The 14593-nt window shown below is 60.7% G+C and overlaps 1 protein-coding gene across 2 annotated transcripts in view; it reads right to left on the reverse strand.

The window, feature by feature from the left end:
• Positions 1–8327: 8327 nt before the first annotated feature.
• Positions 8328–14593, reverse strand: part of WDR20 (WD repeat domain 20) — a gene marked incomplete at both ends in the record, with an annotated part of 49106 nt that continues 42840 nt past the window's right edge. For both annotated transcript variants that reach the window (XM_084241107.1, XM_084241106.1), the window contains one exon: positions 8328–9605. In XM_084241107.1, coding sequence (XP_084097233.1) covers positions 8328–9605 — 1278 coding nt within the window. The remainder of the gene's footprint in view (positions 9606–14593) is intronic.

Below are 14593 nucleotides of genomic sequence, written 5' to 3' on the forward strand. Positions count from 1 at the left end.
GCGCGGCCCCCAGCCCCGCAGCCAGGCCTGCCCGAGATGGACAGAGGCCTCCAGGGAGGCCCGGTGCTGCCCATACCCGGGTCTGCAGAGAGGGCGCCCGAGGCCGCGCGCCGCAGCAGCGGCTGTACAGAGTGCCGGGTCTAATACACATGTCAAACCACCGCGTCCCAGGCTTTCCTTTCTTCTTCGTAATTTAAGGATTTGGGGCAGAGAATATTTTGTAGTTTTTTTATATGAATCAAAACTGATTTACCTGCTGGTCCCACGTGGCCGTGCGGCTGGGCGAGCGCCTGGGGCCATGGGGGTGAGGCCCGAGCCCTGTGTTATTAAAGAATAAGCTGTGGTTGTAAGGTCGCGCCTCATGTTTCTGAGTTAAACAGTGTCTTGACAGCCGTTCCGCTTCAGCTTTGGCTGCACGCCAGAGGGCCAGCTCTCTGGGGAGACTGGCCCAGCCTAATGTTTCAGTGGCAACAGGCAGGGCGGGCCCCAGACCCTCAGCCCGGCAGCCACGGGAGCGGGAGCTGGGGCGGGATTGGGGCTGGGGCGGGCAAGCCCCCTCGGGTGGGGAGGGCCCGTGGGAGAGGGGGGCGGCGGAGCAGCAGGTGGGGCTGTCCCAGGGCAGGCTTCCAAGGTCTCCTGTGGGCAGCGCATGGCGTCCTGACTCCCAAGGGCTCCAAGCCCCATTAGTGGGGGCCGATGGGGGCGCCAGAAGACCCGCACTCTGGTCTGGGGCCATGGCCAAGAGCGGTGGAAAGTGTGGGAGGGAACATCCCCGGAGCCTTTGCCAGCGGGCGGGCTCTCCTCTCCTCAAACTGACACCAGACAAGAGACGGTCACCCGGGTTTGTGCACCGACTCTTATATCTGCGCCCCGCCCCCCACCCCGCACTCTCTGCTGCCCCCCGCAGGTGGTGGACAGGATAGCTGGGCGGCAGGAGCCACAGGCAGCGGCCACAGAAGGGCAGGCGGCCTCCATCTCAGGGTGGCCCTGGGGAGCAGTGGTGGGGTGAGGGGTCGTGAGCAGGGCCCGGGGCTGGGCCTCATGGGGTGGAGGAGCCGAGAAGGGCAGGAGTGAGCTGGTGCACAGGGAGGGCTTGAGGGAGCTGGGGGCGGGAGCCAGCTGCTGTCGGGGCTGCTGGCCCCAGGCTGGTGGCTTCGAGCAGGCAGGAAAAGCATCCCCGGCAAGTCTGCGGGACTGGAAAGCCCAAGTGGGTCGCCCCAAAGCATGTCCCCTGACTTGATTTCAGGGAGCTGTAGGGCATCGATGCAGGGTACCCTGAGGGGCCCAGGAAAGCCTCACCTTCTCCTTCCAGTGGCCGTCCTGAGGTGCCTCCCCATCCTCTGCCCCCATACCCCCCCCAACCCCCGCCTCAGCTACTGAAGATGGTGCCGGAGCCAGCCAGGGAGTCTCGCCACCTGGGTCTCTATTACATCTTTTTACTTTCTCAAAACATAAACCCACCCTGAGGGAATGCTCTCAGGGTCCTGCGTCCCTCAGGGCCGCAGCCCCCACCCCCTGGCAGGCCGCCTCGGAGCCACGACAGCAGGCCTTTGGGCTCCGCGGCGGCCTCTGGGGCAAGTGCACCAGCATGTGGGGCGGCCCAGCGGCCAGGCCACAGGCCCGGTTGCTGCCCCATGGGGGAGTGTTTCCGCCATCCATGATTGAGAGCAGGATGGCCCCAGGCGCCCGGCAGTCACCAAGGCAGCTGCAGGGCTCCTGGGCTGAGGGTGCGGTGCACACCTCCAAACTGGGAAGACTGAAAACAAAGGGCCAGCCTTTCCACACCCCAGGGCAGGTGCCAGACCCCCAGAACTCAGGGCCGTCCTGTCCCAGCTCAGCCTCTCCTGACCCAGGACGCCAGCCGGGGGCGCTGAGTTCCAGGGCAAGTTGTGGTTAACTGGCAGCGTCAGGGGCAGGCAGGGGCGGGAGCTAAAGAAGCTGAGATAAGGGCAGAGAAATCCACGAGGGCTGCCAAGGGCAGTAAATTTTAAGAGACCTTTGGCAGGAGAGGTAAAAGGAGAAACTCTACGAGCCAGGGAAATAGGCCGACATGGTGGCCACTGGGAGACAGAGCCAGTCACAAAGCAGGGTGAGGACACTTCAGAGAAAAAAGGGTTTAAATGTCCCCAGACCCAGGCCCAGGCGGTGTCTCCGGTACCCCTTGGCCTGGCCGCCTCGAGTCTTTGCTTTTGTTCTTGCGCCTCTGAGAAACTGCTCTTTACCCACTAAATAAAGATTTGCTCCTCTCTGCTCATTCATCTGAGGTTTTCTATGATTTCCCCTCGTGCTTCGTGGGACAGACCCCAGGTGGCTCGAGGGCCACGGGGTGAGGTGGCGGCAGCCCCGGGCATGGCAGCGGTGCAGGCTGGCAGGCAGGCTCGCTGTCTACCCGGGCAGACGGACAGGATCCGGGGCTCTCGGTGGTTGAGCTCTCAGGGACCAGGTGCACAGGCACCCCGGGGAGGGGCAGGGAGGCAACCAGCCCCCCATGAAGCTGTGCACTCCCTCCCTGGGCTCTCTCGCGCCCTTGTCTCTTGGTCTCATCTCCATGGGCGCTGCCCTTTAGCCTCTGGCGCAGGGGCCGCACCCACACCCTAGTTCTCTGGTCCCAGGCGCCCGCCCACACCCCTTGGCCCAGCAGCCATGCTAGTGCGAGAGCAGAAAGAGCCTGAAAACTTCATTTACCTGACAGGTGAAGGAGAAGTGTGTGTGTGTGTGTGTGTGTGTGTGTGGTGGGGGTGTGTCACAAATAGCTGGACCTTGGGCCTCTCGTCGAGGGACAAGTGGTATAGAACTGGGACTGGCTGCCAGGGCCCAGGCAGACATCGGTGAGGCCACGGAGTCTGGTGGCCAGAACCTACCCCTCCTGGTGCCTGCAGGTTACCTCCTGCAGACTGGGGAAGGACAGGCCAGGGTGAGGCCAGGAGGGGCGGGGGCCGAGACCAGATGGTCCTCCAGGGCGACCCCGTGGGCACCAGGGCTGCTGGGGGTGTTTCAGGCTGTCCCTGCTCCCTCCCCAATGCATCCTCGTCCTTTCTAGCCCCAACTCAGCAGACAGGCCAGCGTTTCAGGGACCACTTCCCGGCTGACAGTCTCACCAATACAGCCCCAGGGTTCATGGTGCCTGCGGCCGCCAGCGCCCACCAGGAGGGTGGGCTGCCGCAGTCAGCACGCCGGACGCCTGGCGCTGAGTTGGAGCGACAGGCTCTTAGAGACGGAATATTAAATTTATATTTATTAGAAATATATATGTTAGAAACACCACTCTTAAATGATGAAAATGACTAGTGGAGGAGCCACACCAAGGGGCAGGGCGACGCCATGTATACCCACAGCACACTGGCTGCTGGGTTCCACTCGTCAGGGCCACCTCCTTCGCACAGCCCACGCCTGTCCAGTTCAGACACCTGAGGGCCTGAGGCCCAGCCCAGCCTCCTGCTCGAGGCCTGAGTCAGCGTCACAGCTTCCTCACGTGCCCAGACTGCCCTCAGCCCTCCACGCACCCAGAACCAGCACGGACCAGCCAAGAGCTGTCCACGCTGCGGCACGGGGCTGCTTGTCCCTCATGCCCGTGCTGCCTGACCCGCCAGGTCACACCAAAGGCGGCCACTTTCCCGAAGAGGGGCCTGGCCTCTGAAGGGCCGCTGCGCTCCTGGAGGGAGGCGGGGGAGCTGTGTTAGGGGCGGGGGCTTTAGGACCCCACCTTCTGTGCAGGTGGCGGGAAGGCTCTTCCCGACGTCTTTCTGGCGTCAGGGGCTCTGGCCATGCCAGTCCCTACCCACTCTACAAGGCAGGGGGGACCATCCCGTCCTTTCTTGAAGACCCAGGGCCCACAGGTGGCCGCTGCACCTAGTGCATTTACACTCAAAGCACCCACTAGTTGACTTTGAAAGACCCAATGGGGTGAGCGCTGGGACCTGCCGGAGACCTGGGGTCCAGGACGGCAGGCCCCGGTGGTCACTCTGCTTTGGGGGCTTGTGGCTCCGGGCAGGAGCGCATTGGCTGGGAGGATTCTAGGGTGCGCTGGTCTCCAGGACTGCGGGGAAGGGCACTACCCGCTCACGGTAGCCTCTCCAGGGCACTCTGGTGACTGCGGGTCTCAGCCCAGGTGCCTGCCTGGGGGTGCTGTGGCAGGGAGTTGGGTGCTGTCCTGCCTGGCCCCCTGGATGGCCTCCGCCTCTACCATGCCTGCTGGCCTTGGCACAAGCCCCAGAAGTTGGATCTGCCAGGAGTGTCGGAGCTGCCACACTGCCCATCCCCATGGCAGGCCTGGCACACGAGCTGCTCAGAGAGCCCGGGCGGCCGCACAGAGCCGGCTGCCTAGGGAACAGCCCTGCCACACAGCTGTGTCCACTGGCAGCCCCTGCTGGACTCGGGGCCACCCAAGGCCACGCCCGGGGCACGTGCTCATCCAGGGGGCATTTCCCGTGAGGACTTGCCGGGGTCCAGTGGCCAGGCAGGCCTGTGGCTCCTTGCAACCATCAACAAGGCCTTCGCCTGACAGCAGCTGGAAGCGTCTCTGGCTCCTTGAGATCATTTAACGCTTAGATGTAAAGACGACTATTGAGACCAGCTGCACTTGTAACTCCCCCACCCGTTAATTCAGTCCAGTACAGAGATGGCCCCAGAGCCTAGAGGACGCAGCGGTCTCCAGCGAGACACCGACGGCGGGGCAGACACGCAGCTTTCTTAACAGCGTGACGTCACAAGACTGATACTGAGGTTTGGTTAATTACTGCAACAGTTAAGAACTTAATTTACCAACACTCATGTCAGTAAGGTTCTTTATGACAGTTGTTCAAGCTGAAATTAGCTGAAACGTGAGTAAGGAAATACATGGTAGTTTTACTTTTTTCTTCAAAGGCAAATTCTGGCTGTTTTACACGGTCCCACTGTCCCGCACTTGGGAGTGACCCTGGCACGCAGAAAGCGGAGCTGCAGATGCTCCTTTCACACAAGGAAGCTGCGAGACCTGCGCTGGGGCTTTCCCACTCAGGGCTGGGAAGGAACAGTTGCCCAGTGGCAGCCTGGCCCAGCCCTCCTGGGCTGGCCCCTAGGGCCTGAGGCAGCGACCACCCCGTGCAACGCCAAGGGCACCGACAGGCATCCATGTTCCCCCAGCCCCGGCCATGGCAGGTGTCCCCTTCACCCTGCAGCCCAGGCCGACCAGACTCCGGGTCACCTCTCCAGCCCATATGCCAGCAGATGTTCCAGCTGGGGAGGAAACCCCAAGGGCATGGGGTGGGGAGGGGGGAGGGCCGGCGCAGAGGCTGACACGCCCTCTCGCTCACCATGGTGGGGGAGCAGCACAGGGTCATCGCCAGTGGCCGTGGCCAGGCTCTCATGCCCCCGCCTCCCCAGGGACCCCGCCCGCACGGGGTCTGCTGCAGGCCACTGGGCCTCTGGTTTCTCCTCAACAGCCCTGACAGCTTGGCCCAGGCAGGAGGCATGGACATCCCGCCCGACGGTACCACCACCCTGAGCGCAAACTCAGCGCAAACTCAGCGCTTGGCAACTTCTTGAGTACTCGCTGAAGCTGTGCCAGGGCACAGGTGAAACATGAACCGTCCCCTGGTCGGGGAGCCAAGCCCGCAGCGGTCACTGGGCCTCCGGGACACTGCCCAGCCCAGCGGCGCCTCCGGGCTTCTCGTCCCCAAATGCCTGCGACAATCACCGGGACACTTTGCCTCGCACATGTCCCCATTCCACTGTCATGAGGCTACAGTCCTCAATCCCAGGGCGACATCTCAGAAGAGGGCACTTAATGCTGGAAGCGTCAATAGGCACAAAAGAAAATTCATCTTTTACCAACATTTATATAAGAAAGTTTAGAAGCCAAAGTTACTGGTTATTTCTGAAGCGTCTGTCCCTCCCCCCTTAGGCATCTGTGTTAGAAGGCCCTCTCCCCCTCACGAGAGGACCCTCCCAGCCTGTACCCGGGCACAGTCCAGCCCTGGCCTCTGGAGCCCGAGGATGCCACCGCCGGCTCTGCACCCAAGTCCAGGTGTGCACAGGGCAGTGCTGCCCGGACAGCACAGCTGCACTTACCAACACCCACTTCACTCTAGAGGTTCATTAGAAGTTATTCTTGCTCATGATTGTGTTCAGCTGAAAAGCAAAAGTTTCAATGAGGAGGTGCAAAGTTGGTGAGAAAACTGCAAAACACACCCCAGATCTCGGAGTGGCCTGGGTGGAGGCCACCAAGGCCCTCAGAACCCGTGCTGGGGCGTGCGAGGACCTGCTCTGCAGCGGCCTCCTCCGGCCGCACCCCACCCCAGGAACAGGCCCTGCTGGATGTCAGGCAGGGCTGGGGTCAGGGCACAGTGGGAGGGCAGCAGGTGGTGGTGCAGCCCCTCCCCACCGGGGGACAGCAAGGACCCGCACCAGCAGGCAGAGCAAGGCCATGACCAAGGCCCTCGTCCCAGCCGAGACTGCCGTGGTCTGAGCAGACCCCACAGGCGCAAGCCACACTCCCTCCTCCATCTTCCCCACCCCTCTCCTGCCAGACCTGACCCGGGCTGGGTGGAGGCCCCAGGGCTGTCCCTTGGAGCTGCTGTCACATGCGCACACGGGAGCTGCAGTCTGCTGCCAGCTCTGCACTCGGGAGGTGGCTCGGGCCCCAGAGAGGCCACTTACCTGGGGCAGCTGCTCCTGGCTGGAGCCATGACCAGACCCTGAATTTGGAACTGTGATGACTCCGAGCACCGAGGGCAGTTCCTCTGCCCCCTGCCCGCTCTACGCGGCCGCTCCAGGCAGAAGGAGAAATGCCCCAGGGTGGCCACCGCTGCTGCCTGAGAGCAGGAAGCACTAGGAAGGGAGGAGTGTGTCTTCAGCGTCTGCAGGCCACTCTCCTCCAGGGCCGTCCTGCCCGGGTGGAGGCTCCAGGGGGCTCCAGTGGCCACGCAGTGGGGAAAACAGGCGCGTTGAGGCTGGTGTGTCGCCGGCCTGGCCTGGGGTGGAGGAGGGCGGGGAGCACCAAGGCAGGGCTGTGTTCCCGCCAGTGTGCCCTGCAGGACACTTGCTGAATCGCAGTCGCTACTCAAACCAGCGCAGTGAGTGATCATTAGCTGTGTTTAATTACAAGGTGTGCAAGACAGAATAACCTAAGTGACCAAAATAAGTTTAACAAGTGAACATGTCTTGACATAAAATACACAGGTCAAAGAGCCACCTCGGCCGCACCGGAGCGGGAGTTTGAGGAGTAGCCCCAGATGCAGGCCCAGGCGGTCTCGGCAGAGGGTGGCCGGAGTGCAGGCCGCCAGGCCCCAGGGAGGCCTTGGGTGGGGCAGCGAGGTGGCGCGGGCCAGGCCAGCACCAGTGTCCCCAGCCTTACCCGGAACCAGGACCGCCGTCCAGCAGTAACCACGGGAAGCCTGCACGCGGCATCCCCTCTGGGCGGGTCACAAACGCACATGAGCGCCGGTCAGGGCACTGGACTAGGGGCGTCCATCAGTCTTTAGGAAACAAAGCCGGGGTCCGCCCATGGCCGACAGTCACATGCCTTTCTGACCACAAGAAGCCCCAAACACCACCAAACCCACCAGAAGGCAGAATAAACCGTCCCCCTGGTGGCGGCAGGCGGCATCGGATGCAGCGGGTCTGGGTCAGGGCCACGGACCGGCCCTCGGGGCCGCTCTACCTGGCTGGGCCACGGGCCGGTGAGTGCACAGAATCCCAATCAAAGTGCTACAAACTGCTTCTTTGAAAAAAGATGTTTATTAAACAATTTTAATTGTCATAAAATGACTAAAATGGGTTTTAAAAATTAAGGCTCTTCTCTTTCTGTGGATTGCCAGAACAATGTAAAAATAATATCAATCAACCCTGCTGAATGCTTTGTTCCTAAAGTTAAATTTCATAGATTCCTAGATATTTTATGATTAAGATAAAAAACTGGACTATAAATGACAATTAACGGCGTCCGTACTGAAGACTGGTCAGGTGTACAATAGTCTAACTGAGTAGGTAAGCGAGAAGGTTCCAGCTGGAGCAGAAGCCTCACTGCAGCATCTTGCAGTCACTGCTCCCGGCGGCCGTGACGCTCCTGCCCTGAAGTGCCTAGGAGAGGGACGCTAACCTCGGGACGCTATGGGTTCCCAGGAGGGCGACTGACTTGGCTGGCAATTAGTTTGATTATATTTTTTAACGTTCTAAGGTGAATTATCAAATGATTCAGAATTACATGACATGCAGTATCCAAAATTATGGCTCTGATGCACTTAGATTTACACTGAGAATAAGAAGTGTCATTCACATTCGTCGTACACCCCTCCCCTCCCACAAGAGAAAAAATCACTACCTATTCAAGTTCTAGACCCAGCGCAGCATTAAGGGTTAAAACTTACCACTTTCCCAGGCCTTCCCCATGTGCAAATAAACCCCTCCTGACAGGCCGTGACCACACAGTCTTCCAGAAAGACCAGCACAGTCAGCCTTTCATGTGCGATCTTTTTACAGACCAGCGGCTCTAACAAGGGAACATCCTCCATGCGGGGGCACAGGGGGGTCCCCAGGGTCTTAGCGGGGTCCGTTTTGGCCTTAGTGACGAGGTTCAGTTTGTCGCTGCTCTTGCTGGAAATGTGGCCCATGCTGTGGTTGCGCTTGTGGTCCTTCTCGTGGTGCCTGTCCTTGCGGTCGTGCAGCGAGAGGGTGGCGAACTTGCTGACCCCCGAGGCGATGGCCCCGTCGGCCACGCTGCTCTTGCTGCCAGCGCTGGAGACGGCGGAATGTGGGAGGCTGTTGGACCGGGGCAGGGGAGGGGGCGCAGTGCTACCGGGGGTCGTGACGCTGTTGCCCGCGCCCCCGGCCGGGGCACTCGTGGCATTCATGACGTTGGTGTGTGTCCGTGCTCTGGAGAGGGGCTGGTGGGGGAAAAGGATGTCTTCCGTGAGGTCCCACAGGCAGAGCTGCGTGTCCTGGCCCACGGAGCCGAAGCGGTAGGTGACGCTGACCGGGCGGCTCTCGGCCGAGTTCCGCTTGGAGAGCCGCGACTGCGTGCTGTTGGCGCGGCCCCTGCCGAAGTGCAGCAGCTCCTGGAAGTCCTCATCGCTGCCGCTGAACTCCATCGGGTCGCTTTCCTCGACGCTGGTGGTGTAGGGGTCGAAGGCCACCACGCTGACCCAGGACTTGTGCCCGTGGCCGCGGGCTATGACGCGGCAGTCCACGAAAGACCAGACGGTCACCAGGTCGTCCTCGCCGCCGGTGACAATGTACTTGCCGTCGGGGCTCCAGCACACACACAGCAAGCCGCCAAAGTAGCTCTTCATGGTGCCGTGCAGCTCCACCGAGTCAAAGTTGAACACCCGCAGAAACCCGTCCTGGCTCACGCACGCCAAGAACTTGCCATCTGGGGAGAAAGCAAACTCGTTGAGGGCCCCCTCGCCCACCGTCCACTTAAGGAGAGGGTTCCTCGTGGATTTGCTCTTGCAAGTGTGCACGGCAAAGCTCTCTCCCTGCTTCAGGAGCTGGTAGTGGGGGGCTGTGGTGCCACAAGTGTGCTCCACGTTATACAAGTACATGCCCCCACTCGAGTGGGCTACTAGGAAAAGGCTCTCCGAACCGGGGACCCACTTGACACAGGTTACTCGTGACTTGTCTATTAGTCTCTGTGAAGACAAAGGAGAACACGTTATCACGATGGAGAAGGTTTAAAGGGCTACTTTTCCAGCAAGAAAACTTGTCTGCCTCAGGGTGAGAAGGACGAGGGTGTCGAGCATTCCACGGCCTACCCCGTGCCAGTCCCGCCACCAAGCACTGGCCCCTTGGAGAAGGACCCTCTAGAACTGCACTGGGTGTGGGGCTTCCGGGGAAGGAGTCGGTCCTGCCCCGAGCCTACAGGAGCATGCTCTGGGTCAGCTCTGCACCCGTGCGGACACGCAGAGCAGGCGGCAGGCACCAGGACCAGCTGCGACCCTGGCTTGTACCCACATGCGTTTCCCCTATGGGAGCCCCTGAAAGCCCCTCGTCCTCACACCAGGAGAGCTCCCACTCCCCGCTCCCCGCACTGAGTGCCCTCGGGAGTCAAAGGCCAACCACACAGGCCCCCCTGCTTTGGCCGCTCCTAGTGGGAGTTGGTTGGGGCCCAGCCAGCGGCACCGGGCGGGGGGGGGCAGATGTGGGCACACTCACCCTGTCCCCACTTCAGCCCAGAGTCACCGACACCCCGTCCCGTGTGTCTGTACAAGCAATTCCTTCAGAAGTTCTTCAGAACACGAGGGTGTTTAAAGAAATTAGCAGACGGCTGATTCAGGGGCACGTGCCAGTCTCTGTGCCCCCGTGGCAGCTACGTGTGGCCACTCACCAACTGATCCTTCACCAGGCACAGACCAGGGGCCTCCCTGATGGCACAGGGGCTCAGTCTCAGCACTATTACACCACTGCCAGCTACTGCGGCCTGAGTTCGATACCGCCCAGGGAGCTGACCCACAGGGTGCAGTAGACCGCTCCTGTCTCCCTGTTGCTCCCCTCAGCAGTAGATTTCAGTCAGTCTGCCTGTTCTGTTCCCCACTCTGTCTCTGGTGAACCTCTCACCCCCACACCTCTGGCCTACACCCCAGTTCTTGTATGAATAAATCTTAAAGAAAAAAAGTAAAAAACAACAAATAGGGCCTCCCTAGTGGCGCAAGGGGTTAAGCACAGCACTATGAAGCAATCCACAGCCTCTGCAGCACAAGTTCGATCCCCCGGCCAGCCAGGAGCTACCCACATGGTGCAGCAGACCTCTAATGTCTCGCCTACTGCTCCCCTCAGGAGTGTATTTCCGTCGATCTGCCTGTTCTGCTCCCCACTCTGTCTCTGGTGAATCCATTCACCCACCACACCTCTGACCTATACCGCAGTTCTTGTGTGCATAAATAAATAAATCTTTTTTTTTAAAGATTTATTTTTATTTATTTATACAAGCACTGGGTACAGTCAGAAGCGCGGGAGGGTGAGAGAACTCACCAGAGCCAGAGCAGGGAGCAGAGCAGGCAGATTGAAGTACACTGCTGCGGGGAGCAGCGGGCGGCAGGAGAGGTCTGCGCGCCATGTGGGACCCTCCTCCGGTGGCCGGGGAGCAGCCGGGGATCGAACCGGTGCTGCAGAGGCTGCAGGCAGCTTCGCAACCCAGGGCTCAACCACTGCGCCACCGGGGAGGCCCATAAATAAGTAAATCTTTATTAAAAAAAAAAAAAAAAAAAAACCACAACAAACAGGCACAGACCAGTCATGCCTTTCAGGTCAAAAGTGAAAACTGCCCAAAGACTTGCTGCGGCCCTCGCCAACTGCAGACTAATGGTTCCCCTCAGCTGCGCCTCTTTGGCCAGAGCCCCAGCGTGGCCTCAGTGGGCTCTGGGCGTGGAGGGCAGCCCAGAGCTGCTGCATTCTGCCCACAGGAGATCACAAAACAGGAAGACCTGGCTTCTCTAAGGCGACACCACCGGGCCACGCTGACCACTGCAGAAGGTGGGCGGTTAACAAGCCACCCAGACTTGGCGGGGGGGGGGGGGGCAGCCGGGGAAGGCCGGGGAAGGCCTGACACAGCCACACCACTGGCACGCAGGGACCAGGGGCTTGGGACAAAGGTGGGGCAAAGTCACTTGGCAGGAGGCATCATGCCGCAGTGGCACGCTGGCACATCCATCACCAGATGTCAGCAAGCAGACCATAGGGACAGTGCAAGGCATCCCACCCTGCCTGCCCCGCCTGCCCGGTGGCCTCCCTAGCAAAGGCCCCCAGCCTACCCGGGCCCAACCACTTCAACGGCCACAGCCTCTCCTACAAGAGGCTCCAAGGTAATTGGCAAGGCCAATCTGGGCCTTTATTTGAGAGGAGGCCTACCCTACCCCATATTCCTGACCTCAGTGGCCTTGTCAGGGGGATTGAGGGGCCAAGGCAGAGGTGGGAGTCAGGCCTGCCTGAGCCCACCTTACTCTCACACATGTTCAGAACTGGAGGGCATGAGAGGGCCTGGTGCGACAGTTAGGAGTAAACTGCATTTGGGCCATAAGGCCCATAGAACAGTGTGGAGAGCTGGGAGCCAGTGCAGTAGGTAGAAATAGCCCCGCCCTGCCACTGAGAAGCGCAACGCTCACCCCATAACAACACACAAGGCTCTGACCGGGTGCATCAGGCCGTGAGGGCAGCCCCACCGTCTCCCACACCCACGCTGCATGTGCCAGCCCTGGCCATTTGGCAGAGGACCGGGCTCCACCTGCAGGGGCCAGGTTGTGTGCAAGGAGAGGGAATGTGTCCTCTCTTCTGGGGACAACCTGGTCCAGCCCGCCTCTGGGCTCGCAGCGCTCTCCTGGACAAGGGCTCACATCCAGTCTGGGTCTGCGCTGCATGCCGGGCACTGGGCCGTGAGCCTCAGAAGCAGCCTGCACGAGAACAACACCGCAGGGGCCTCATGCAAACCTCCCTCCAGCCAGAGGCCCTGGCCTGGAGGCTTGCCTTGAGCTGCCCGTCTAGCTCCCAGCACCCCATCTTTTGCTGCGACCCCCTCACACTGTCTGCATGTGTGCAAAGACAGCCTCCTGTTTCCTCCTAAAGCTTTGTGGTCTTCAGTGACGGGATCCCTGTGGCTCACTTCAACATCCCCCACAGACAGGCGCTCACGAAGAAATGAGCGGTCCTCCTTGCAGGATGAGGCCCTGAAAGTGCACTCCTGCGGAGCATGAGCTGCAGGGGTGCATGGTGATGCTCAGTGGACCCCAGGGAGGTGCCCGGCAGTGGCGGCAGCACCAGCAGCATCTCCCGCAGGGGCCTCCTCTCCGCTTGCAGACCCGCCCCCTGCTTCTCTGTTCCCCCCAGTGCACGCCCTGCGCCAGGCGCCCAGAGGACCCATGACAGCTGTCCTCATGTGCAGGGCACACGTTCAGGCACTGACATAGAGAGATGTGCACCGGGGGGGTGCAGCACTGTGAAGAGATGGAGTGGGGAAAGGCCAGCACGGGGCAGGGGGTCAGAGCGACCTCAGGCTGACAGGATGGCTGGAAAGGCTGCCTGAGGGGGTGAGGCTGGCTGAGCCCAGGCTGGAGGGCTCAGACAGCAGGTGAGGTGCGTGCAGAGTGCACCGCAGAGCAAGCGACACCCGAAGGCCCTGCGCGGGAGCACCCCACACGTGAGCCTCCCAGAGAGACAGAAGAAGCCGCCGTGAGGCGGGGGCCGTCCAAGCCAGTGAGCGGGCAGGCCAGGCCAGGCCGTGGACACAGGCTGCCCTCAACCAGACCAGGGTGGGTGCACGCACCAATGCCAGCTTAGCAGGGAGCCCCGATTTTATATTGCTCTGGGTTATGACCTGTTTTGTGTTTAACAAAAAAAGGAAGAGGACAGAAAGAATTTTATTCCTGTCTTTCAAGCTAAGAAACAGAAACCCTGAAACAGCTACTCAGCAACTATGAAGACGAAGCCCAGAGTCTACCCTGTCAGAGTATGTATTTTGTGCCAGAAAACAGCCAGTGGGAGCAGCCAAGCCCTCAACAGCGCCCAGTGTTACATGGTGGGGCTCCCTGTGGGCTGAATTCTCCACAGCACCAGGGCCTTGAAAAATAGCCGTGGTGGGTGCCCACCTTGGAGGCTCCTGGGCAGAGTTGGGCATGAAAGGCCTGTCTGTGCTGGGGCACGGGGCTGGTAGGAGCAGGGCTGGGGACCGAACAGCCCCAGCTGCAGACCTGGACAAGGACGCTGTGGCCTCAGCAGAGCACCAGGCGGGGCGGGGAGTTGGCAGGAACATGAGAGAGGCAGGACTGTGAAGGCCCAAGCTGGGTGTGGGGGGTGGCCCCACGGCCCAGAGTACGAGGGGCGCAGTGAATGTGAAATACACACCGGATTCTGAGGAAAAATAACACTGACTTTCTCTTTTGTAACTTTTATACTGATGAAATCTGAAATTGTATTTTAAACATACTGGACAAAATAAACTCTTAAGATTAATTCCACTGGGCAGATGCAGCTTGCTCGGCATCAGCTACAGACGGCAGCACTGTGCGTTCTCAACGCGGCCAGAGGAGCCAACACTCCCTGGCAGCAGGCGCCATGCGGAGCGGGCACGGAAGGGTGGGCAAGGTTGGGCACGGGCTGGCCGCCGGGGCTCAGACAACGGTGTCTGCAACTCGCCACGGGGTGTCTGGCCATGGTCAGGCTGGGTGCGGGGGCAGGGCTGGGGGCAGTGTGAGAAGAGAAGGGGTGCTCGGGGAGGAGAAACGAAGCGGTTGCGTGAGCAGGCAGGAAGCATGACTGGGGAGGGAGAGGAAAGCGGCTGTGGGCAGCGCCAGAGCAAGGACATGCAGCCAGGGAGAGTGTGAAAATGTAGACAGAACTTCCCACAGGGAGGGCAAAAGTCAGGAAAGCAGCCAACAGGAACAAGGAGTCTTGCGAGGAGGAACAAGCAGGGCAGAAGAAGCGGTGGAGCGGAGCCCCCGCAGGCTAGGGCTTGAGGCCTTCGGGTCTGCCCACCGGGAAGTGGGGCTGAGACAGAGGGCAGGGCAGAGAGGCTGCCTGGGCAGAGCGCAGGGCAGGAAGGTGGGGCCCAGCAGGCCCGGGGAGGAAGGCCCCGCCCCAGGCTGCAAGACAGGTGAGGCAAGGATGGTGGCGGGAGGGAAGAGCCCATCCT

Source organism: Talpa europaea, assembly GCF_964194135.1.
Source record: "Talpa europaea genome assembly, chromosome: 8".
NCBI classification, from domain to species: domain Eukaryota; kingdom Metazoa; phylum Chordata; class Mammalia; order Eulipotyphla; family Talpidae; genus Talpa; species Talpa europaea.